This window comes from Heterocephalus glaber, unplaced genomic scaffold (genome assembly GCF_053883595.1).
Source record: "Heterocephalus glaber isolate CG9 unplaced genomic scaffold, H.glaber_assembly_v1.0 deba00000594, whole genome shotgun sequence".
In the NCBI taxonomy this organism is placed as follows: Eukaryota; Metazoa; Chordata; class Mammalia; order Rodentia; family Bathyergidae; genus Heterocephalus; species Heterocephalus glaber.
Genome location: NW_028258151.1, coordinates 33,815,508 through 33,839,845, shown reverse-complemented (window position 1 = coordinate 33,839,845; position 24,338 = coordinate 33,815,508). Strand labels below are relative to the sequence as shown.

General features: G+C 41.6%; 1 protein-coding gene and 1 non-coding gene across 9 annotated transcripts in view; both read left to right on the top strand.

Moving 5' to 3' along the window:
- Ckap5 (cytoskeleton associated protein 5) overlaps positions 1–24,338 on the top strand; it is a 112,515-nt gene that overhangs the window by 87,413 nt on the left and 764 nt on the right. For 4 of the 8 annotated variants that reach the window (XM_013074880.3, XM_013074881.3, XM_021264220.2 and 1 more), the window contains exons 27-44: positions 2,100–2,188; positions 3,936–4,061; positions 5,829–5,978; positions 6,563–6,766; positions 6,974–7,109; positions 7,603–7,796; positions 8,830–9,002; positions 9,241–9,264; positions 10,148–10,321; positions 11,251–11,371; positions 16,819–16,998; positions 18,048–18,235; positions 18,815–18,890; positions 19,728–19,916; positions 20,003–20,140; positions 20,626–20,709; positions 20,807–20,966; positions 24,159–24,310. In XM_013074880.3, the coding sequence (XP_012930334.1) occupies positions 2,100–2,188; positions 3,936–4,061; positions 5,829–5,978; positions 6,563–6,766; positions 6,974–7,109; positions 7,603–7,796; positions 8,830–9,002; positions 9,241–9,264; positions 10,148–10,321; positions 11,251–11,371; positions 16,819–16,998; positions 18,048–18,235; positions 18,815–18,890; positions 19,728–19,916; positions 20,003–20,140; positions 20,626–20,709; positions 20,807–20,966; positions 24,159–24,310 (2,558 nt within the window). The remainder of the gene's footprint in view (positions 1–2,099; positions 2,189–3,935; positions 4,062–5,828; positions 5,979–6,562; positions 6,767–6,973; positions 7,110–7,602; positions 7,797–8,829; positions 9,003–9,240; positions 9,265–10,147; positions 10,322–11,250; positions 11,372–16,818; positions 16,999–18,047; positions 18,236–18,814; positions 18,891–19,727; positions 19,917–20,002; positions 20,141–20,625; positions 20,710–20,806; positions 20,967–24,158; positions 24,311–24,338) is intronic. The other 4 variants (XM_087205045.1, XM_021264217.2, XM_021264218.2 and 1 more) reach the window with 3 other exon arrangements.
- LOC147829571 (small nucleolar RNA SNORD67) lies at positions 7,201–7,311 on the top strand. The gene has a single exon (XR_015449052.1). It is a non-coding gene; the product is annotated as a small nucleolar RNA SNORD67 (small nucleolar RNA).

The window sequence follows — 24,338 nt, the reverse complement described above, 5'->3', positions numbered from 1 at the left end:
GTGTTCCATATGTTTTTAAGGTTCCCACAGCTATTTTCTCTTGAATATTCTAGTTAGAAGAGGAACTGGGGATATCTATCTTAACCCACTTTATTTTAACACATGAGGAAACTCAAAGAGATTCATTACTCTTATTAAATAAGTCAAATAGCCAGCCTATGCTTAAACCAGCTTAAAATTGTGCGTAGTCACAAATGAGTTCTTCCATCACACTTGTCTGTTTGCTTATCCATCATGATGTTTGCTTGTTGGTTGGTTGGGTTGTTGGTTTGTCACTTGTTTTAAAGGGGATTTTTGGTGCTGAGGATTTAATCCAGGGCCTTGTGAATGCTGAGCATACACTTTACCTCTGAGCAACATCCCTAGACCCCACTAATCTTTGAGAGAAAGTTCTTGATTTCTTCATTCTGATGTTAAAAGTCTATAATATATTACCTATAACATCTTCATTTTCTAGACTTCTTGCTTAAAACAATATTGAGGTATAAATTGTTGATGCTTTCTATAAAAGAAATTTTGTATGTGTAAAATCTTGGTATCGAAGTACATATACAATTTTTTTTTTTTCCATACCGGGGATCGAACTCGGGTCCTTGGGCTTGCAAGGCAGGTGACGGAACCACTGAGCTAAATCCCTGGCCCCAGTACATAAATAATTTTAACATTTATTGGAATCTTGCTCTGTAGAAGATAATGAATTTGAAAGATGACAGCCCTCCCCTTAAACAATTATTAACCTGATAAAAAGTGTTTTCTTTAAAACTGCTACATAGAAAATAATTTTTAGAATAATAATTTTCAAACTACACTTTAAATATTATTATAGGAAATGTAGCTTCTCTGAAATAATATCTTCACTTGATCTTAGCCAAAAGGCCGAGAAGCGATCTGAAATAATATCTTACTGTTATACTTAAAGAGGAATGGGGAAGGCCAGGCATGGTGGCACGTGCCTGTAATCCCAGCACTCGGGAGGCTGAGGCAGGAAGATCGCTTCGAGTTCCTGGCCAGTCTGGGCTACATAGTGTGAGTTCAGGGCCACCCTGAATTACAAAGAGAGACCCTGCCTCAAAAAAATAAACAAAAGGGCCAGGGATTTAGCTCAGTGGTTTTGCTGCCTGCTGCGCAAGCACAAGGACCCAAGTTCGATCCCCAGTACCAGAAAAATAAATAAATAAAATAAAAATTAACAAAAAAGGAATGGGGAGATGCTAAGGAAAAAATCTAGAGCTGGGGCTGTAGCTCAGTTGAAAAGCACTTGCCTCACTAGGCCCTGGGTTCAATCCCGAGTACCCATCCCACTCCCTGAAAAAGAAAAGACTGTCCCAGCAGTGATAGTGCACACCTATAATCTCAGTTTGGCTAGCTAAGGTAAGAGGATCATGACTTAAAGCGAGCCTAAGCAATTTAGTAGACCCTCTCTCATTTAAAGAGGATGAGGGATGTAACTCAGTGGTAGAGTGCCCGCATAGCATTTGTGAGGCCTTCAGTTCAGTCCTCCGTAGCAAAATAGTAAAATAAAACTGAAGGCACCTTATGAATTAATACATTTAAAACTATAGGCTTTCAGGGGCCGGGGATTTAGCTCAGTGGTTCTGGTGCCTGCCTCATAAGCACAGGGTCCCGAGTTCGATCTCTGGTACTAAAAAATAAAAATAACAAAACAAAACAAAAAACCAAAAATAAATACATAAATTAATTAAAACTATAGGCTTTCAGCCAGCCATGGTAGTACCTTTCTATAATCCCAGCACTCTGGGAAGCTGAGTCAGGAAGATTTCAAATTCAAGCCCAGCCTGAGAAACTTAACAACTTAGTGAGACCTTATACCAAATGAAAAGTTGAAAAGGGCTAGGAGGTAACTCAGTGCAAAGACTCTGGGTTCAAACCCCAGTACCAAAAAATTTTTTAATTAAAAAATTACCTCCAGGGCCGGGGATTTAGCTCAGTGGTTTCTCCACCTTCTGCGCAAGCGCAAGGACCCTAGTTTGATCCCCTGTACAAAAAAAAAAAATTACCTCCAGACTTTCTCATCATTACTATATGTTTAACTGCAAAGAATAAAATATTAGTTACATTACATGCTTTTTTTCTTAAAGCATCTGTTGAAGAGTCTGTTTCCTGCACTGTAGAAGCCAAGCCTGATCCGAAAAAGGCCAAAGTTCCAGGGGTCTCCTCTAAAACAAAGGTGTGTTACCTTTGCATACGTACATGTAGATTTGCTTTTTACATGGATTTTACATGCTGAGTCATTCTGTTCATAAAGCACATTGTATAAGAAGGAACATCACTATTCTTGATAATATCAAATTATTAAATATTTGTACACGTTTCTGTGGCCCATTTTTAGTAAGACCTAAAACAGAGACAGCTTGTCATGAAGGACTCCACAGTCCTGTCATGCAGATCTGTTGGGAAGATCTGCAGGAGAGCACAGACAAGGAAAGCATATGTAGTTCTGGCAGAATGAACACTTTAGGTCAGTCTGGATTTGAGAGAAGGGTAATCTCAGCCTCCTTCCAGTTTGCCTTAGTTAAGTCATCATACTAAAAGGTGATCTGATTAGTCCACAGGGAAATATCTTGTCTGCACACGAGTGGGACTTGAATTACTGTTCCTTCAGTATCCATGCAGAGTTGCATGCTTTAAAGAACATCGTTCCCACGTAAACAATGAATAGCAAGCCTAATAGTAAATCTAAATGGAGAAAACTGTTTCATTTACTGCATGTAATCAATGAAAATGTATAAAAGTGGAAATATTTATTATTCAGTACCTCCATCATAGACTGGGCACATTGTACACATTCTTCTACATATTACAGTTACCCACTTTTCTGCCCTATGCTTTGGTGCTTTAACTCTATGAGTTAATTTAAGTGGGTAGCTATTTTCTAAACTATCCAATGACGTTGTTCTTTTCCTGTCCTTCACTCTGTCCTCATCCCAAATTGAGCAAGTGCTTATTTTAGTATTTTGATCACAGGTGCCTTCAAGTATTTTTGACTCTGTTCTTAATGGCATAATTTTTTTCCAGCTTTTTGCAGTTTGCAAAGTAATTTCACACAAATGAGCTCATATTTTGTTTTGACTGAATGACTTCAGTGTTTGGACTAGAAAGAAATTCTGGCCAAGTAGAAATAATAAATTTTTGCTACAAAAATAATGATGATTCCAGTAATAAAATTCATCTTTTACCTTAAACATATGTACTGTTCACTATTCTATTTTCATCTGATACAAAGATTCTAAATTTTTAATTATTTTTTAAAGCCACTTTTAATAGCTGGGCATGGTGGCACACACCTTTAATCCTGGCACTCAGGAGGCTGAAGTAGGAAGATCACAAGTAAGAGCCCAGACCAGGCAACTTAGCAAGACCTGTCTCAAAATAAAAAATAATGAGCTGGAGATGTCAGTCAGTGGTAGAGCGCCCCTGAGTTCCATCCCCATTAGGGTGGGTAGGGTGCACTAAAGAGTTCCTAGCAACTTTGTCTAAGCAGGTTCTCTGTGGCTCCAGTGATGAGATACTTTAAATGTGAAGAGAAATAAAGGGACTTTCTCGACTAAGTGGTGTAAAATGTATAAAAGTCATTTAAAATGTCATTAATATGGAAAGATATAATATTGAAGATTTCAAGAAAGAAACAAACTATCCAAGGAACAAAAATAATTGGTGATCTAGGCTAATGGGGTTAGTGGCTTTTGCAGCTATATTTCTTTGCCAGCCCAAGAACTACCCAGTTACTGAAGAATCCTGTTAGAAATGTTTCTAGAGAACCAGTACAAGAACATTTAAATCCAAGATGCTCTAACTCATCTGTTTCTAAGAGAGAGGCATCTCTGGTTTCTGTAATGTCCTTTTACTGAGGCAACATTCATCCTCCTTAGGAGAAGTGGCCTGGTTAATTAGTATTCCCTGAACTTTGTTTGCAGAGTACACAAGGAAAAAAAGTACCAAGCAAAACCAGCTTAAAGGAGGATGAAGACAAATCTGGACCCATTTTTATTGTTGTTCCAAATGGAAAGGAGCAAAGGATGAAAGATGAAAAGGGATTAAAGGTAAAGAAAGGACAAAAATCTTCAGTTTTTTGTCTTTTTTTAATTTTGTTAATCAAAAATAGCTTTTCTATCTGAAATTCATAATGTGACATATTTACTAATTAACTGGCTCTTTTTCAGTCTTTTGGAGTTTGATTTTGTTGTGTTTAATTTTAAAAATCAAAGAATGAAAAGTATTCATCGATCTTTATCAACTACACAACGCAGTGGGCTGCTGCTTTAATCCTCCTTGTGTGTGAAGTCTGAGAACGCAGGTGGGGACTGTGTCCATGGCTTGTTCACTCACTTCTCTTGGATAGCTGTGGTTCAGTGGAGGAGCCCTTGTACAGCACACACAGCCCTGGGCTCCATCCTAAGCATGCAAAAACAAAACAAAAATAATTTAAGTTGTTTTGGTTTTTTTATGTACATAAAGTTTTGGGGCCAGGGATTTAGCTCAGTGGTGCCATCGCCTGCCTTGAAAGTGCAAGGTCCTGAGTTCGATCCCCAGTACCAAAAAAAAGATGTCTCTGTACATAAAGTTTTTTATTTTCTAAAATATGTACATTGCTTTTTTAAAAAAACTAAAACTACAAAGTACAGAATATAGTGCTTAAACCAATTATAAAAAGCATGTCTCTTGTATATTTTCCATTTCAGTCTCTTTGCATTGGGAAGCTGTTACTACCTTTTTTTGTTTTTTTGCATATTGCTCCAGGAATGCTTCGTACCTATACATTCCCTCGTGTGTGTGTGTGTGTGTGTGTGTGTGTGTGTGTGTGTGTGTGTGTGTGAGAGAGAGAGAGAGAAAGAGAGAGAAGGCTTCCTTTTATACAGATGGGAACATGCCATACATACTCTTTTGTTCAGTATCTTTTTTCTAATGATTTTGAATTATTTTAAAGATCATTTTGTAGGAGTGTGTGTCATTCTTTTATTGCCCTATTATATGTATATACCTTCCTTTATTCCCCAATCCATTATCTTTTTTTTTTTTTGACACAGGATCTCACTACGTAGTTCAGGTTGGTTTTGAACTCACTATGTAACTGAGGCTGGCCTCAAACTCATGGTAATCCTCCTGCCTCAGCCTCCTGAGTGCTGGGATTATAGGCATGCACCACCACGCCCGGCTTCCAGTCCACTATTTTAAACATTTAAATTGCCACTAGTCTTTCACTAGTACAGATTCTTCTGCTACAAGAACATTAAATGAATATAGGTCTTTGTGCCCGTGTGTGTATTCCTAGAATGGGATGCATTTTTTAATTTTGATAGATATTTCATTCTTTTCCTGTATTAAAATTGTGCCAACGTTGTCCACTGTGCAAAGCAATTATAGCCTTGATTTTTTTTTTTTTGGTACTGGGATTGAACTCGGGTCCTTGAGCTTATGAGGCAAGTGATAGAACCGCTGAGCTAAATCCCCGTCCCCAAGCCTTGATTTTTGTAGTAAAAATTGCTCAAAATTTTTTTCAAGATTTCAAGCCAGGCGTGGTTATGCACACCTGCAATCCCAGCACTTGAGAGACTGAGGCAGGAGGATCACCACGGTTTGAGGCCAACCTGAAGTACTTTGTGAGACTGTGTCTCAAAAAACAACCACCACAACAAAGAAAAAATTTCCATTTGTTAAGTTTCTGGAAATATAATGCTTTTCATTTAATTACAAATGAATCTTATTTAATTTAAAAAATATCCTATTGAGTCCTACAGCTACATTAAATAAGACTGCTTCGTTTCACTTGAACACTTCAGAACCAACCCCATTTCACTTTTTTTTTTCAGGTGTTGAAGTGGAATTTTACCACCCCACGGGATGAATACATAGAACAGCTGAAGACTCAGATGTCTAGCTGTGTGGCTAAATGGTTACAAGATGAGATGTTTCATTCAGATTTTCAGCACCACAATAAAGCTCTGGCTGTCATGGTCGATGTAAGTCTATGATGGATGAATATGTGTATGAAAATACCGAGCCCAGGGCTGGGGATTTAGCTCAGTGGTTCCGACACCTGCCTCGGAAGTGCAAGGACCTGAGTTGGATCCCCAGTACCAAAAGAAAAAAAAAAGAAAATACCAAGCCCTCAGAAGTAATGAGAAGTTTCCATTCCTTCAGTAAGAAGTGGAGTATACCATGTTCTTGGTAGAGCTGGGTTATTTGACTAGCCAAGTGATTATGAGTATTTTTTAGGTCCTAACTGAATACTTTAGAATCTGTCATTTTCTTTTTGGGCTCCAGTAAAATTTAAGAAGTACTTCCTTAATAAAGATTAACCTTTTGGGGCCGGGGATTTAGCTCAGTGGATCTGCCGCCTGCCTCAAAAGTGCAAGGTCCTGAGTTTGATCCCGGTACCAAAAAAATAAAAGATTAAGCTTTTATCAGGAGGCAGGAGGATCACTGCAAGTTCAAGGCCAGCCTGAACTGCATAATAAAACCCTGTCTCAAAAAGATGGGGGGGGGGGATATTAAGCTTTTCTACAGTGTTATTTGTGGTATTTTTGTTTTGTTTTATTTTAAGCACTTGGAGAGTGAAAAAGAAGGTGTCATTGGTTGTCTGGATCTTATCTTAAAATGGCTTACCCTGAGGTTTTTTGACACCAATACAAGTGTCCTAATGAAAGCACTGGAATATTTAAAATTGCTCTTCACACTGCTGAGTGAGGAGGAATATCATCTCACTGAAAATGAAGCATCTTCCTTCATTCCCTATCTCATCCTCAAGGTAATGAATGTGCTCTTCTCATCTTGGGAGATCTTAATTTTCCAGCTGACCTCAACTCCTACACTGTTGTTCCCTCTGCCTTTTTTGTGTGTATAAGGTGATACCTTCCACCATTCATCTTCACGCCCCTTTCATGGTACAGTCACGTACAAGATGACCATTGCTATTCAGCCAAGGCCTCACTTCATCATTTTCCTCATTGACTAGGTTGGAGAACCAAAAGATGTCATTCGGAAAGATGTTCGTGCCATCCTAAACCGGATGTGCCTTGTCTACCCAGCCAGCAAGATGTTCCCCTTTGTCATGGAAGGAACTAAATCCAAAAACTCTAAGCAGAGAGCAGGTAAAACAAACTCTTCTTTCCTGTAGTGCTGATGAATAAGGACATTTCTTTTGTGTCGGTATATAGTTGGTTCCCACCTTCTGACTTAATCTGTGAGAGTGATGAGTTGCACACTGGTGGGGCCAAGGTATCAGGTGATACAGGCACCGCTCATTACCACCCTGCTGACAAAATCAAGTGCACAGGGGCCATCTGACTCACAGACTTGCCTTTCTTTCAGGAGTACTTGCTATATGTCATTGTTTCTTTGGTAAAAGTGTGTGTATAGGGGCCGGGAATTTAGCTCAGTGGTGCTGCGCCTGCCTCACAAGCACAAGGTCCCGAATTCAATCCCTGGTACCAAAAAAAAAAACCACCAAACTTAAAAGTGTATGTACAAGAAACAGTTGAGCAGAGCCAGAATGACGCATTGCAGAGGAGATTTATCTAGTAAGGAGAGGTTGCTGTGCCAAAGTGTGTTAGTCTCATTAGTCTCGCCTTCTTCCCCCACCAGAGTGCCTGGAGGAGCTGGGCTGTCTGGTCGAGTCCTATGGCATGAATGTTTGCCAACCAACCCCGGGAAAAGCCTTAAAGGAGATAGCTGTTCACATAGGGGACCGGGATAATGCTGTCCGCAACGCAGCTCTTAACACCATCGTCACAGTGTACAATGTCCACGGAGATCAGGTGTTCAAACTGATTGGCAATGTGAGTATCTTTCCCCTGGGTGTTGTCTATATGATGTGAAAAGAATTCCAAGATTTATTAGTGGTAGGGTTTCCTACAATCTTAACTATACCTAACTTTTACCACTTGTTGGTAAATTCAACCCATCAGTGTATCCTAGAGTCCATATAGGTGCTTAATGCATCTCTGATTATTGTAGGACATTTGGGCTCTGTTTACTGGAAATCAGATTTTCTCTTCTGAGCATTCCTATTCATAGCAGTTTGCTTTAGACATGAAAACTATTTTTGAATCAAGAAATCAGAGTTACCGTAGGGTTTTAATTTTGTGGCAATCTGCTCTGTGATTTTTAAGGCATTTGATTCTTCAGTTAGCAAGAACTTCCTTGGGGACAGAATGGATACTGGTACTGGTCTGATCCAAAGAGGCTTGAGTTATAGTCATGGACCACTTGTCCCAGGCATGTTAGGTTCTGCTTTTGACCTCTTGCTTCCTCTGAGCCAGTCACTACTGCAGCTGAACCATTGTTCTTCATTGCAATTAGCTCATAGTAGCACCATTTATACATACCAAGCTTGAATTATGTTACCTCTGCTACCTAATCAAATCCTTGCTACCACCTAGCAAGGAGATAAAGGAGGTAGGAATTTTACTGATGACCAAAGCTGAAGATTCTCTTTGATCCCCAGTACCAAAAAAAACAAAAAAGATTCTTGCCCACATCTATTGAATAAAGACAAAATAAAGACCAATAAACTTCATTTAATTTTTGACCTTTTAAATAATATATATATTTAAATTATATTATTAATAGCCTTCCTTTTTGTATCCTTCTTTCATGTATTCTCTAATTATTATAGCTAGGCAGACATTAACAAATAACATTTGATTTAATAATAAAGTGTTTTGAAAGTAAACTTGTCCTAACACTGTAGCTGCTGTTATCCTTACTCTGAAAATAAATCATTCTGGAGTCCTGCAATTAGGTTTTCAATTCGCCTCATGTTTTAGTAGATTGATGTCCTAACATATTAAATGTGGCCTCTTTTTACAGCTTTCTGAGAAGGATATGAGCATGCTTGAGGAGAGGATTAAGCGGTCAGCAAAGAGGCCCTCTGCTGCACCGATGAAACAGGTGGAAGAGAAACCGCAGCGCACCCAGAACGCATCCTCCAATGCCAACATGCTGCGCAAGGGCCCGGCTGAGGACATGTCCTCCAAACTCAAGTATGTGGCTGGAGAGATGTCTGAGAGCATCTCTGTGGACTTAGCCTTGTGTGCTCAGAGCTTGTCCTCAGCATAGTCTTGAGTTCTCGTAGTCACTGCCATGCATGAGTGAGTGTCTAGGTAAATGTCCTGTAACCAGATGTTAATCTTTCAGTATTCATTGTCTCTGTCTTTGTCTTTGTCTCAAAACCACTTCTAAATGGTCTTGTGCCTTCTTTCACTGCTTTTCCGTGGACAGAATTATGTATCGCACTTATAGGATGTAAGTACTGCCTGCTAATTTCTCATTAGCAGGGCTCTTATATCTTTCTAACTTCTGACATGGATTCATCCCCTCTGGCTGGTGACTGGCTTAGAGTTATAGCAGAGGTAGAGGGCATCCATAAATGTTACAGTGGTTAGCAGAAGTGGCAGCTCAATGTCATGAAGCTAAAGCACTGATTTGCCTTCTTCCTGGGGTGCTATTTGGTTGTCCTTAAGTTCCTGTTCTTGAGATAAGACCAAGTAAAATGCATGCAACCTAGAATTGGCTTAGTAACTCAAAATACTGCCTTCTAAGTGACACAGCTCTATTTTGAGTTGTGTCATGAGTATAATTTTAACCAATCTGAATTTGGAAACTTTGCATATCTATTTTTTGAGATATAATGCTGGCCCTGACCTGTCAAGACTGTTCTTGTGTCTGTCCTTCAAAGTATAAAATGTACTGAACACTGCATGGAATGATGCTTTTGATTAGAAAAACATAAACACTGTTTACTTTGTGGAAAAAAACCAGCCAGTCTAAATCTTTTCCTTGTATTTTTTCCCCAAAGTAGTGCTTTGAGTCAATATAAACATACTTCATTTTCTGTCCCTTCTAGAATAGAAGTAAAAAGTGTGTTAGCATTAGTGAATTAAAGATAATATTTATGAGTTGGCTGGTGATGTAATACATGTTACAGTTAGCTGCTGTCTTAGGATATTCACGAACTGATATTGTTGCTTGCAGCACTATCTTAGACTCAAGGACTTAAATCATTCAGGGGGGCTGAAACCAGAAGTTGAACATCTGTCTTGAAGCTTTGAGGCACCTGGCAGTGCTACTCTTGCCCTGTGGCTGAGAAAGTTGTCTTAGTTCAGGAGCTGTCTTTTGCTTCCCTTAGCCAAGCCCGAGGCATGAGTGGGCATCCTGAGGCCGGCCAGATGGTTCGTCGAGAATTCCAGCTGGACCTTGATGAGATTGAGAATGACAACGGTACAGTCCGATGTGAGATGCCAGAACTTGTCCAGCATAAACTGGATGACATATTTGAACCGGTTCTTATTCCTGAGCCCAAGTAAGTCCAACTTGTTCATTTAAATACAAGTAGCTCATGATCATTGAAGTACATATCTAAAAAGAGCCCTCAGGACAGCTGGGTGTGGTGGCATGTGCCTGTAATCCCAGCACTCAAGAGGCTGAGACAAGAGGATTACAGTTCAAGGCCAGCCTGGGATACATAGTGAGTTCAAGGACAGCCTGAAGTACACAACAAGACCCTGTTTTAGAATAACCAAAAAAGAGACAGGTTTGGTGGTACTGAATTGTAATCCCAGCACTTGGAAGGTTTAGGCAGGAGAATCACCACGAGTTCAAGGCCAGCCTAAACTATATGGTGAGTTCAAGGCCAGCTTGAACTACATAGCAAGGCTCTGTCTCCAAAGAAAAGACTTCTATGGGAGTGTGCAGTTAAAACTTCTTAGGCTTGGCCAGGGATTTAGCTCAGTGGTTCTGCCACCTGCCTCGAAAGCACAAGGACCCGAGTTCGATCCCTGGTACCAAAAAAAAAAAAATACTTCCTAGGCTTGGCAGGTATAGTGGTACACATGTAATTTCAGCACTCTGGGAGGCTGAGGCAGGTGGATCCCACATTTGAGCCCAGTCTGGGCAACTTAGCCACTTAGGAAGACTCAGTCTCAAAAACACTAAAGTGGGCCAGGGATTTACCTCAGTGGCGCCAGCACCTGCCTCGAAAGCACAAGGTCCCAAGTGTGATACCTGCTACCAAAAGAAAAAGAAACACTGAAGGGCTGGGGATCCCCAGTACAGTGTGAAGGCAGTGGGTTCAGTCCCTAGTACCAGGAAAACACAAACTTTTTAGAACTGATTACTATCTGACCAATGGCAATCTTTTACCTATTAGACCTGAATCTAGTAGAAAACTGTAATTGTCACTTACTGGGATATTTTGTAATAGAGAACTTTTCCCTTTGCTCTGCTCTCTAGGATCCGGGCTGTTTCTCCACACTTTGATGACATGCACAGTAATACAGCATCCACAATCAATTTCATTATCTCCCAAGTAGCCAGTGGTGACATCAACGCAAGTATCCAAGCTCTGACACAGGTAATGGGCATGTTTCCCATGACAGCAGTGTCATCGATGCACACAGCAGCCATAAGAATGGTGGAAGCAGGGTCCAGTGCTGCCACGATGAAGAAAAGAGTAGTGCACTTAGCTGGGCGTGGTGGTACAAGCCTGTAATCCCAGCACTCTGGGAGGCAGAGGGATTGCACATTTGAGTCCAACCTACACAATGTAGCAACTTAGCAAGACCTGCCTCAGAAAGGGCTAGGAAGCCCTGGGTTTGATTCCCCAGTAGCACCAGAAAAAATAAAAAGAAGTGTGGTGCACGAGGGCCACTGGATCATCACTTGCCCTGGAGGACAGAGCCTTGCATTCATTCATCATAGCCTGGAGATAAAGCGATAAACACATGGGGACTGACTCTCACGGGGACAAAGACCAGTCACCAAACAAGACATCAGATAGTCGTAACTGGTGTGTAAAAATAGCAGATGGGATGACAGGAGAGACACTTTTCTTAGACTTGAGTGATCAGGAAAAATCTTACAGGAATGTTCAGGTTGAGGATAGCACTCAAGGGCATGGAATAGGAAGGAGCTCACCAGGTTAAAGGAAACAAGGGGAAAGGTCCATGATGTGGTTTGAGAGGCAGGGACCAGCGTATGATGGAAGCTATTTCAATTTTATTTTAAGACAACGAGAGGCTATTAAAAAAGTTTAGACAGGGCCGGGGATTTAGCTCAGTGGTTCTGGCACCTGCCTTGCAAGCGCAAGTTCCCGAGTTCAATCCCTGGTACCAAAAAAAAAAAGTTTAGACAAAGAAGCAATGTCATTTTAATTTGGGGTAGGGGTTGGAAGCAGAAGTGAGGTTCAAATTCAAGACTCTACCACTGAGCTATATTCCCAGCAAAAGCTCCCTTTAAAAAAAAAATATTCTTTACTTTCCTTCCCTAACAGTCTAGTCTGAAAGCTGTTAGGTGGAGCAGAGCTGGCTAGGTGTCCACAGTTGTGGCAAGTGTGTGGGAGCCATAATGGTCCCAGTGTGAGCCCCAGAGCCCAGGCATTGTGAGAGGGCATCCCCAGAGCTGGGAGTCAGAACCAAAGCAGGGTGTCTGTGCTGGAACCCAGTCCGCAGGCAAGGTGAAGAGGGTGTCCCTGTGTGTTGGAGCAGCGGGGCGCACAGACCCAGAATGGGGAGTCTGCAGTGTAGCAGAAATGTGAGGATGGACATGGGGAAGGGCTGGCATCAGAGATGGGAGATTGGTTACCTAGAAAGAGATTGGGAGGCTGGGGCAGGAGGATGGCTGCTAGTTTGAGGCCAGCCTAGGCTACAGAGTGAGTTCAAGGCCAGCGTGGACTACATAGCAGGACCCTGTCTCAAAACATGAAAGGGGAAACACAGTGCAAAGTATTAAAGGGTCATGAAGCATCAGATTCATTTATTTCAGTTGATTCGGAAAGAATAATACAACTTTTCTGTAATACAGTACATGCACTTCTAATTGGGAATGAAGTTACTCTGGCCACTTGTGTCAGTCAGCTTTCTATCACTTGAGAGGTTAGTCATCAAGAGATACATCACAAGAATGAGGTGTGGTGTCACATGCTGTCATCCCAGCACTTGGGAGGCTGAGGCAGGAGGTCACCATGAATTCGAGGCCAGCCTGGGCTACATAGTGAGTTCAAGGTGTCTGGACTACTTAGTGGAACCCTGACTCAGAGAAAGAGACAGAGTCCCATCTCTGCTGTGTTCCTTTTTGCAGCCCGTTAGACATCTATATGAAGACAGAACAGATTTTTGGTACTGTTAGTCTATTGAAAGTTTCAGAGGCTCATGGATAGCTCAGTGGGAGAGCACATCTTAGCATGCATGAGGCCTTGGTCTCCAATTCTCAGCACCACCTGCCATCATTGACCTGCTTTTTCTGGACATAGGAGTGAGGTATTAGGTAAGGTCTGTCCTGTCCTGCTGGGCAGGATGGTACATATCCGCACACCACCACTCTGGGAGCTGACACAGGAACATCAAAAGTTTGAGCCCACCCTGAACAGTTTACTTTATTGAATGACATTAGTGAATTTCCAAATACCTACATACTACTATATGTTCACAAAATTCAGGATTGGAAAAATGCCAATTCCTTTAGTCCATAAATTCAGTGCATTTCTAGTCAAAATCTCAAGAGTTTTTTCTACAGTTTGAGAAGCTGATTCTAAAATTTATATAGGAGTAGGGCCAGAGATTTAGCTCAGTGGTGCGGCTGCCTGCCTTGCAAGCACAAGGTACTGAGTTCAATCCCCAATATAAAAAAAAAAAAAAATTAGAGACTAAATGGCCTCAGAACAGCAAAGACAATTTTTAAAAATCACACATTGAAGCCATGACATATGCCTGTAATTCCAGCACTTGGGTGGCTGAGGAAGAATGATATTAGAAAACAGGCTAGATTTAATTAACATATATGAATTTTATTTCATAAAAAGATAATTTGTTTTTCCATATCCCCATCGGACTTTTTTTTTTTGAGTCTTTGTGCTCCACACTTGCCTTCCACTTGCCAGGTTGGCCTTGAACTGGTGATCCTCCTGCTTCAGCCTATCGAGTGCTGGGATTATAGGCATACACCACCGTGCCCAGCTTCCATTGAACATTTGAAAAAATAAATTATATATAAAGAAAACATCAGCAAATACAAAAAGTAAAAAATACAGTGATGAAATTCTTTGCTGATAACCAAACAAAATTTTAAATAAATAATATCACAGAAATACTGGTTTCGTGCTACTAAAATCCCTTTTGATCAAAAATAAATATGGGCCAGAGATTTAGCTCAGTGGTGCCATGCTTGCCTCGCAAATGCAAGGTCCTGAGTTCCATCCCTGATACCAAAATAAATAAATATATATATGGGTGTGGCCCAATTGTGGTAGAGCATTTGTCTAGCATGTGTGAGGATCTGGCTTTGATTTCCAACATCCCAAAACTAAAGTTCTAATAGCAAATAGGAAAGTATTTTACTCCAAACTCATAATTGAAAAAATCAAACTCAGAAAAATATATTGCCTCGGGCCGGGGATGTAGCTCAGCAGTGCAGTGCCTGCTTGGCAAGCTCGAGGCCCTCAATTCAATTCCCCGTACCGAAAAAAAATATATTGCCTGAAATGCATTTATTATTCAAGGAAGGCTAAAATAGATTTAGTACAATAATCTTAAGTACAAAAATGGAAAAAATTTGAAAGCAGGAATTAAAATTCATGAAATGTACTCAATTAAAAATTATAAATACAGGCTGGGGATTTAGCTCAGTGGTTTCACTGCTTGCTGCGCAAGCACAAGGACCAGAGTTCGATCCCCAGTACCAAAAAAAAATAAAAATTATAAATACATATAAATCCCTAGTAACACAAAAAAATTATGAATATAAAAGCTGACCCCTGTAAAACAAAAACAAATATTTTATTTGATTAGATTAAAAAGTAAAAATAGCCAGGCCTGTTGGCACATGCCTATAATCCCAGCACTCTGAGGCAGAGGCAGGAGGATTGCTGTGTGTTTAAGGCCAGCCTGGTCTACACAGTGAGTTCAAGGCCAGCCTGAATTACATAGCCAGACCCTGTCTCAAAAAAGCAAAAATGTAAGTATCAGAAATGAGGATAAAGCCAACCACAGATGTGGACAACATTAAATAAATAAGAGCACATGTAACCCTGTGGAAATTTGAAACAACTTATTCTCTACACACTAAGTTTTTTGAAATAACTGAAGAATGCAGACAGACTACTACTAATTAAGGTAGGAAACGTAGAATTTGAAAAGGGAGATAAATTTGTGTAAAATAGTTAAGATTTTTCATCTAGAGGAAGTTGCTATATTCTAAGTCAGTAAACAAGTGAAATATTGTAGAATATATTTGCAAACAGTCTTGACCAATAAAAATTAATAACTTTAGTTAATAGAACTCGTATTAACTCTTGAGAAAAAGAGAACCCAAGAGAAACAGAAACGTGAATAGACAAGTCACAGAAGATATCCAAAGGTTCAGTGAATACATGAGAAGGTATTCAACACTACGCCCCTCACCTTTCACAGAAACACAAGTGCACACACAGGATCTATACAAAGATGTTTGTTGTACAGTAGAGTGGACAAAATAACCAAACCACAACACTGGAAGTTCCTCATACGGAATGATTGAGTACATTTTGTGCATACATGGGCTGTTATGCAGCCCTCCATCACTCATCTTGCCTGGGTTCTCAAGCCAGAATCAGTGCACATGGTCCAGTGAGTCCGGGGTCACCTTGTAGAATAATTCGTGTTGACTTGAGGGACTTACACATAACCTGTTGATTAGAAAGTTTGACACAGAGAAGTAATACACTACAGTGCTCTTGTAGAATAAAGTGTCCCAGACGTTGACTCTGTAAATGTGTAAATGTGATTGTATATGATGTATGAACAGGAGAGTGTATGCCACATTATCTCTGTTAGTTGCCTTCCAAAAAGAAGAGTAAAAATAAATAAAATTAGGAAAAAAAAGAGGAGAGTAAGCCTCCCCAAAACTACATAGTTTTTTTATGGTGTCCATGTTGAAACATCATTGTTAAGCCCTCCCAATTTTATATAAAGTTGTGCTTATGAAGTATGCATACATAATAAATGAAAGTAGGACCATAGCTTCCACACCACCAGAGGGCACCATTCACCTCATAGTGTATATAAAAGGTCCCCCACCCTTTTTTCTTAAATAAGAGATCATTGCCACAAGAGATATAGCTCAATAGTAGAGCATTTGCCTGGTATGCATGAGGTCTTAGGTTCAATCCCTGATACCAAAATTACCTTTAAAAAAATTGAGCATGGTAGTTTACACCTGTAATCCCTAAACTACTGTGGGAGACTGAGGCAGGAGGATCCCAAGTTTGAGTCCAGCTAGGGCAACTTAGCAACTTAGGGAGACTCTGTCTCAAAAATAAAAAAGTGGCCTAGGGGAGTACTTCAATGTAAAGGCCCTGGGTTCAGTAACCAGTATCACCAAAGGGGGCGTCTAAAAAGCATTCTTTTTAATACATTGAGGGTTTTGAGACAAGGTCTCACTGTGTAGTTCAGGCTGACCTTGCCTCACTGTGTACTCCAGGCTAGCCTAGAACTCATGATGATCCTCCTGCCTCAGTCTCCCGAGTGCTGGGATCACAGGCATGCACCACCATACCAGGCAAAAAATTAAACATTTAAATAGGATTATTCCCTGAACTAGACGGTGAGCTTCTTAGAATAGGATTTGTGATTAATCCAGATAATATCTTGCTCAGTGGATATATGTTGGGTGACTAACTTCCTTAGGATGAGTGTTTTACAAGGGTTTTGTTCCAAGGTAAGATACTGGAAATGCTTTGCTAATACTCTTATAGAGAAGTCCCTTGAAGTGTCTTTTTGCTGCTCAGTATGAAGCTTGGAAAATATATCTTAGAATTTATGTTATCAGATTGATGAGGTCCTGAGACAGGAAGACAAAGCCGAAGCTATGTCTGGACACATTGATCAGTTTCTGATAGCCACCTTCATGCAGCTAAGACTTATCTACAACACACACATGGCAGATGAGAAGCTGGAGAAGGATGAGATCATCAAGCTGTACAGCTGCATCATCGGCAACATGATCTCGGTAAGGCGCTGCTGCAGAAGTGGAGCAGCCTCCATCGCCATGCACTGAGCTCTCAGCCAGAGGCAGTGCAGCTGTTCCCGTGCATTCTGGGTCACTTTGCAGCATTTTCCATGATTGCTCCAGCAAGCTGCTGGCCACTTCTACTGGCTATTGGAGTACAGTCTAGATTACCTTATAATTAGGATATTAAGTAGAATGTTTACCTACTACCTAGGGTTCTGCTTCCTACCAGTCTTTTCAGGGATAGTAGACTACATTTGGCTTTTCACAAATAAATGTGCTTACATTAAAAATATTATTAAAATTGTATGTGATGGTATACACCTGTAATCACAAGCACTTGGGAAGCTGAGGCAGGAGGATTTTGAATTGGAGCCAGCCTGGACTACATAGCAAGTTCATGGCCAGCTTGGGAATGTGAGACCCTGTCTCAGAAAAAGCAGAACAAACTGGATATGGCAACACATGCCAGTAATCAAGCACTCTGGTATCCTGAAGCAGAAAGATGGCAAGTTTCTCCTCTGTCTGGGCCATTTAGCAACTTAGCAAGACTTTGTCTCAAAATTCAAAAAAAAATTTCAAAGGGCTAAGGTGAGGCCCCCTGTGTTCAATCTCCAGCACCACAAAAAATATATGTACAGTTTTGGTTATTACTGAAAGTTTCTATGTGATTTTCTTTTAGCACTCTGACTGTTTTTTTGTTTGGGTATCGGGGATCAAACTCGGGACTGAGTTTTTTTTAAGAATGTAATATAGGGCCGGGGATTTAGCTCAGTGGTTCCGCCGCCTGCCTCAAAGCGCAAGGACCCAAGTTCGATCCCTGGTACCAAAAAAAAAAAAAAGAATGTAGTATAATTGAATGTTCACTAGAATAGGCCACCCAGGTTTATCCTGTTTGCTCCATTTACTGAGGGGTTTTTTTGGTTTTTTGGTACCGGGGATCGAACTCGGAATCTTGTGCTTGCAAGGCAGGCAACGGAACCACTGAGCTAAATCCCCAGCCCTATTTATGGAGTTTTAACCTCCCTAACACAATCAGGACTGGATAGCTGTTTCAGATTGAAAGCCTGGCCCGGGAGGCCTCCACCGGAGTCCTGAAAGACCTGATGCATGGCCTCATCACCTTGATGCTGGATTCTCGGATCGAAGACCTGGAGGAGGGGCAGCAGGTGATCCGCTCAGTGAACCTCTTGGTGGTGAAGGTTCTGGAGAAGTCAGACCAGACCAACATCTTGAGGTACATTTGTACACTGTATTAGAGTCTGGGAAGGTTTCTCTTTTTGAATATGCTAAAAATCAGAAAGTCAGTACAGCAGTTGTAATTTATTTAGGTTTGCCAAGTGGGTTGGTTTATTACTTTTCAGTTCCACATGAACCCAAGGCAGTCCAGTCTGAGACAACACCCAAAACTAATACACCTCTGCAAGCCACCAGTGCCATGAGTTTTCTAGAAGAGAATTATAAAATGTGTCAGTTACATCTTTTTTTTTTTTTGGTACTGGGGATCGAACTCAGGACTTCGCACTTGCAAGGCAGGCGCGGCACCACTGAGCTAAATCCCCGGCCCCTCCATCTTCTGACATGTACTTTTCAGGTACATTTCTCTTCAGCTATCAATGACAAGAAATACAGTGACAAACTATTGCTTAAATAATGATAAGCTTAAATAATGATTTCTTTAAAATAACTAAATGTCAAGTATCCATGAGTACTCACTTTATTAATAAGAGAATATTCACACTTGGCCTATCACTTAGTATTTTTAATTGGAATAAATGTGTGAGACATATTAATGCTGTGTTGGTTTGTTTTCCAGTGCCCTACTTGTTTTGCTCCAAGACAGCCTGCTAGCAACAGCCAGTTCTCCCAAATTCTCAGAGCTTGTTATGAAGGTGAAGTTGAAATTATTTGATTTTTTTTTTCAGAGATGCAGTAACTTTGTTAACAAAGTAGAGGGAAGAAAGAATCTGAACTAAGACACTGACTCACATCAGCCAAAACATATCTGAAAAAATATAATTGGTCTTCATTTTCCCTTTTTCCAAATTATACACCAAGCTCAGGCCTAAAAATGGCCTCAAACAGTGAAAAGGAGGACCTACTCCGTAGGTAGTTTACCCACCACGGGAATCAAAAGGCAAGAAGTTTGATGAGACAAATTTCATTTCTCTCTGGAATATATAGCCACAGAAGACTTCAGTCTTTTTCATAGAAGACTCCAAACAGATCTGTAATGTCATGCTGTTAGGACATGGTAGCAGTGTATGATCTTTTGTCTGCTCAGGTTAGAGGTGGTTAAGCCACCTGAATTAATCTATTCTCGGGTACCAAGGAAACCCAGGGCAGAATTCCCATGTTTTCACAATATCTATCCATGATGGCCCCCGTCTCTGGGAGGAGAAGGGAGGGAGAGGAACAATGAGGTGGATGACTTGTCATACTTCAATCAGGGATGAAGTGGAGTGATGGTAACTTTTCATGTTTAGCCGAGCGTGATGGCACACACGTGTAATCCTAGCACTTGGGAGGCTGAGGCAGGGAGATCACCTTCAGTTGGAGGCCATCTTGGACTACATAGTGAGACCCTGTCTCAGAAAACCAAAAAAATAAAAGTTTCATGTTTAGCAGCTGAACTTGAAGGTTCCAATCCACACATATTCCGGATGCACGCTGACATAGCACCCTCACTCTTGAGTATCACTCCTGACTTTCATTTCTTTTCTCCATAGTGTCTTTGGAGAATGGTTCGGCTATTACCCGACACCATCAACAGCATCAACCTGGATAGAATTCTTCTGGACATCCACATCTTCATGAAAGTCTTCCCCAAGGAAAAACTGAAGCAATGCAAAAGTGAATTTCCTATAAGGACTCTAAAGACCCTGCTGCATACCTTATGCAAATTAAAGGGCCCCAAGGTAAGTGGAACTGCAGCTGGTCTGGAGGCTTGAGATCCTGCAGGGCGAGGGCATCGCCTCCACCTGAGTGTTCTGATTCCCATCAGATCCTGGACCACCTCACCATGATTGAGAACAAGAATGAGTCCGAGTTGGAGGCCCACCTCTGCCGGATGATGAAGCATAGCATGGACCAGGCTGGGAGCAAGTCTGAGAAGGAAACTGAAAAGGGAGCCTCTCGAATAGTGAGTGGCCTGTGGGAAAGGCTGAGCGAAGGGTGGAGGTTTCTCGGGAAGGGATCAGGTCTGCAGTGCAGGTCCCTGGAGACCTCTGCAGGCCGAGGTCAGGACCAGGGATTGGCCTGCTCTCTCTCCTCCTGTGGGGCTCTAATGCTAACCATTTCCAGCCTGACGTTTTAAAGTATGCACTGATAACCTTGTGATGTGGGAGCCCCTGAAAGGTCTCTGTGTGTGCCCAAGGCATTGATCACCCAATCACTCTAAGTGAATTGGGGCCACAGGGGGCCAGTTCCTCCTTCATCCACTGCAGCTGAAAACCCGACACCACCGGCATTATAACCGGAGTATTGGTGTTTCTGCTGCACCATTACCTGCAGGGACATACCAGTAAGGCCCGGGTTTTGAGATATTTTCTGTTCAGGCCCAACCATTGGTTCCTAATTAATAGCTCAAACCTAACCAGTCCTTTCTGCTATCCTTCAATTTTGCAGGATGAAAAATCATCAAAGGCCAAAGCGAATGACTTCTTAGCTGAGATTTTTAAGAAGATTGGCTCTAAAGAAAACACTAAAGAGGTAAGGGTGAAAGGACTGAACCAAACAGGGACTTGCTTTGTGGAAAAGAGGCACTAATGAACATCCATCCCTACCTTCCCTTTCTCTTGTTCACCAGGGCTTAGCAGAGTTATATGAATATAAGAAGAAATATTCAGATGCTGATATTGAACCATTTTTGAAAAATTCCTCACAATTCTTCCAGAGTTATGTTGAAAGAGGCCTTCGGGTGATTGAGATGGAGAGGGAGGGCAAAGGCCGGATTCCCACTTCCACAGGTAGGGTTTCCTTCCGGTGCCCTAGGAGCAGGCTCAGACCCTGACCTCTCTGTGTCCATCCACACGCACAGATGTGTCTTCCTAGCGTTCTCAGAAGCTGTGCTTAGCCAAGCCCTTGAGAGGTCTGAGGTCCTGTGCCATCTGAGCCCCTGGACTTTGGAAACCTCATCCACTCTTTCACCACTAGCCCCTTGCTGTTCTAGAACTCACAGCCCGTGCCTGAGGGCCTTTGGGCTGGCTCCCACCTCTGGCCCCCAGGATTTGACCCCTCCCAAGACCACGAGAGTCTTTCTCGAAGGCTGGTGAACAGAATGTCAGGTGCACGAATGGACATAAGATGGTTGATCAGGGTAGGGCTTCCTCTTCCATTTCCAGAGTTCTTTCTGGTGATGTCCAACATTTGATATTTTTGGCTTGTATAGTACATTTGTAACACCTGCAGTGTGATTCCATTGATTACTGAATTGGTTTCATATCTGAGAATATTCAGACCTCTTTTGCCACCTTTTACAAATTTTCCTCATTCATTTTTCACCTTATATCGTAAGGAATTCTTTCTCCCCTGGAGTAATCTTTTTTTTTTTTTTTTTTTTACCATAAAGCAGTTTTTCCACCCAGTACTTTTTCTTTTGCAAAAAGTAATGCTTTTTTTTTTTTTGATACCGGGGATCGAACTCAGGACTTTGCACTTGCAAGGCAGGTGGCAGCATCACTGAGCTAAATCTCAGCCCTGTAATGCATTTTTATGGAAATAAAATTAGCTGTTTGTTGTTTTCTGGTGCTAGAGATCAGTTTTGGGGCCTTGCACATGCTCATCATGTGCTCTACCATTGAGCTTACCCTCAGCTACTAATTCAGAATTGAGTGTTTTTTGTATTTTGGGTTTTTTTGGTTTTTGTTTTGTTTTATTTTGTTGCTTTTCTTGGTTGGTAGGTTTGGGGGTTTTTTTAATGGATTCAATTTCATTGTGTGTTACTAAATTATCCAGTGCTTTTTATATTTTCTTGGTTCAGTTTTTACAATTTATACATGTTCAGAAATTATCCATTTTCTGGAAACAAAGTCTTTGTAAATAGGGAAGGGTGAAGGGGGTGAAGGGAGGGCAGGGAATGGGGAAAAAATAAGAACCAAGATACATCCTGTACAGGTACAAGCACCCAATAATAAATGTAAATGTATTTTATACCTAAAATGTACCAATAAAAGAATTTAAGGGAAAACAAAACAAAAAATTACCCATTTTCAAACTGCTTCATTATTTTTCCTGACTTAACTTCAGCTTTTCTAGTTCCTCTGTGATTTCTCCTTTTCCTGTCAGCTTGTTCTTAATTCCTGGAGATTTTCTTCCTTCTTTTCTTTTTGCTTAGTTGTTTTCCAAGTTGTCTTAGTTACTTTATTGCTGCTAAGACAAAATGCCTGACAACCATGAGTTAAAGGAGGAGAGAGGTTTACTTTGGCTCACAGTTTGTAGATGTAGAGGTTTCAGTCCATGGTCAACTGGCTCTGAGGAAGGGCAGCAGGGCAGAGGAGAAACAGCTCGTGGTACTGCAAGCAGGACACAGCCCAAACTTAAATGGCCACATTTTATGATTGCTTCTTTTCAGACATTTAGGAAGTGAGAGAGAGAATTTTTGTGACTGTTTTGAGTAGTTTTGATTTCTCCCTCTCGGGCTAGAATACTGATCATAGGGTTACAGCCGCTCCAGTGCCTGCCCCACTCGAGGTGGGAGTTGGGCACTGCAGGTCCTACCTGCTCCTGACTTCTCCGTAGGCTTGAGCGCCACACTGTCCTTCACAGGGCTGAAGAAGAGCTTTCTACTTGTGATACCTGGTCTACACCTAAGCTGCCTCCACACATGTACGGTCCTCAGGCTTCAGTTGGGCAATGACAGTATACTCAGGAGTAGCAGAGTTGTTTGGGATTGCCCCAGTCAGCCCTGGGATTACTGAAGTCCAACCACTGGTGCAGTGTAAGCTGGTGCAGACAGACAGTCCAGCTTACACTCTGCCCTTCTGTGTCTTGAATTCCCTTTTTTTTTTTTTTTGAGGCAGGGTCTTGGTATGTAGCCCATGCTGGCCTTGAACTCATGGAGATCTTCTTGCCTCAGCCTCCAGAGGGCTGAGATTACAGGCATACACTACCACACCTGGTTTGAATTCTTTTTTTTTTTTTTTTTTTTTTTCCGGGGATTGAACTCAAGACCTTATACTTGCAAGGCAGGTGCCACAGCACCACTGAGCTAAATTCCCTGGGCCTGGCTTAAATGTTCTCCTCAGGCTTATCTTGCGCATTTCAGAGGACCCTAGTAATCCCTACTCAGGTAGTGGATTTTTTGTAGTTTTCAAGTGCAGTGGCAACATTCAAACCCCCAGACATTTTTTGTTTGTGGCTTTTTTTTTTTTGGTACCGGGGATGAATCTCCGGACCTTGTTCTTGTAAGGCAGGCGGCAGAACCACTGAGCTAAATCCCCAGCCGTTTGTGTTTTGATACCAGAGATTGAACCCGAGCTTTGTTTAAGCAAAATAATGTGCTTGTATACCACTGAGCCGTGTTATCAGCCTCACTCTACCATTTTTGTTTTTGTTTTTTTCCCCTCTCTCTCATGGCACTGGGGATTGAACCCAGGGCCTTCACACTAAGCTACATCCCTAGCTCTTTTTACTTTTTATTTTTTAATTTTTTTTGGTACCGGGGATCTAATTTGGGTCTTTGCGCTTGCGTAGCAGGTGGCGAAACCACTGAGCTAAATCCCCGGCCCCTCTTTTTATTTTTTGAGACAGGGTCTTGCTAACTTCCCTAGGCTGGGCTCATGTTTTCAATCTTCCTGCTCGCCCTCCCAGAGAAGGTGTTATGGTGTGCACCACTACACCCAGCACTTTTTTTTGCAGGTTCTTACTAAGTTTGGCTCAGGCTAGCTGGCCTCAAATTGTGATCTTCCTGCCTCAGTCTCCAAGTAGCTGGGATTGCAGGCATGTGCTGGTGTGTGCGCGCGCGCGCGTGTGTGTGTGTGTGTATGTGTGTGATTGAATTTGTGGCTTTGCACATACTAGGCAAGTGCTCTACCACTGAACTACCTCCCCAGCTCAGTTAACAGCCCCTAAGTTGTTAATTGTTCTTTTCAGTGACAGATGGCCAGGCAGTCTGGAGGTGAGTGAGTCTGTGAACATTCTCTATACATTTTCCTCCCTAGGCATCTCGCCTCAGATGGAGGTCACCTGTGTGCCCGCCCCTACAAGCACAATGTCCTCCATAGGTAACACAAATGGCGAAGAGGTGGGACCGTCTGTCTACCTGGAAAGGCTAAAAATCCTCCGGCAGAGATGCGGGCTGGACAACACCAAGGTACTGCTCCCCCTCCCACGGGGCCGTG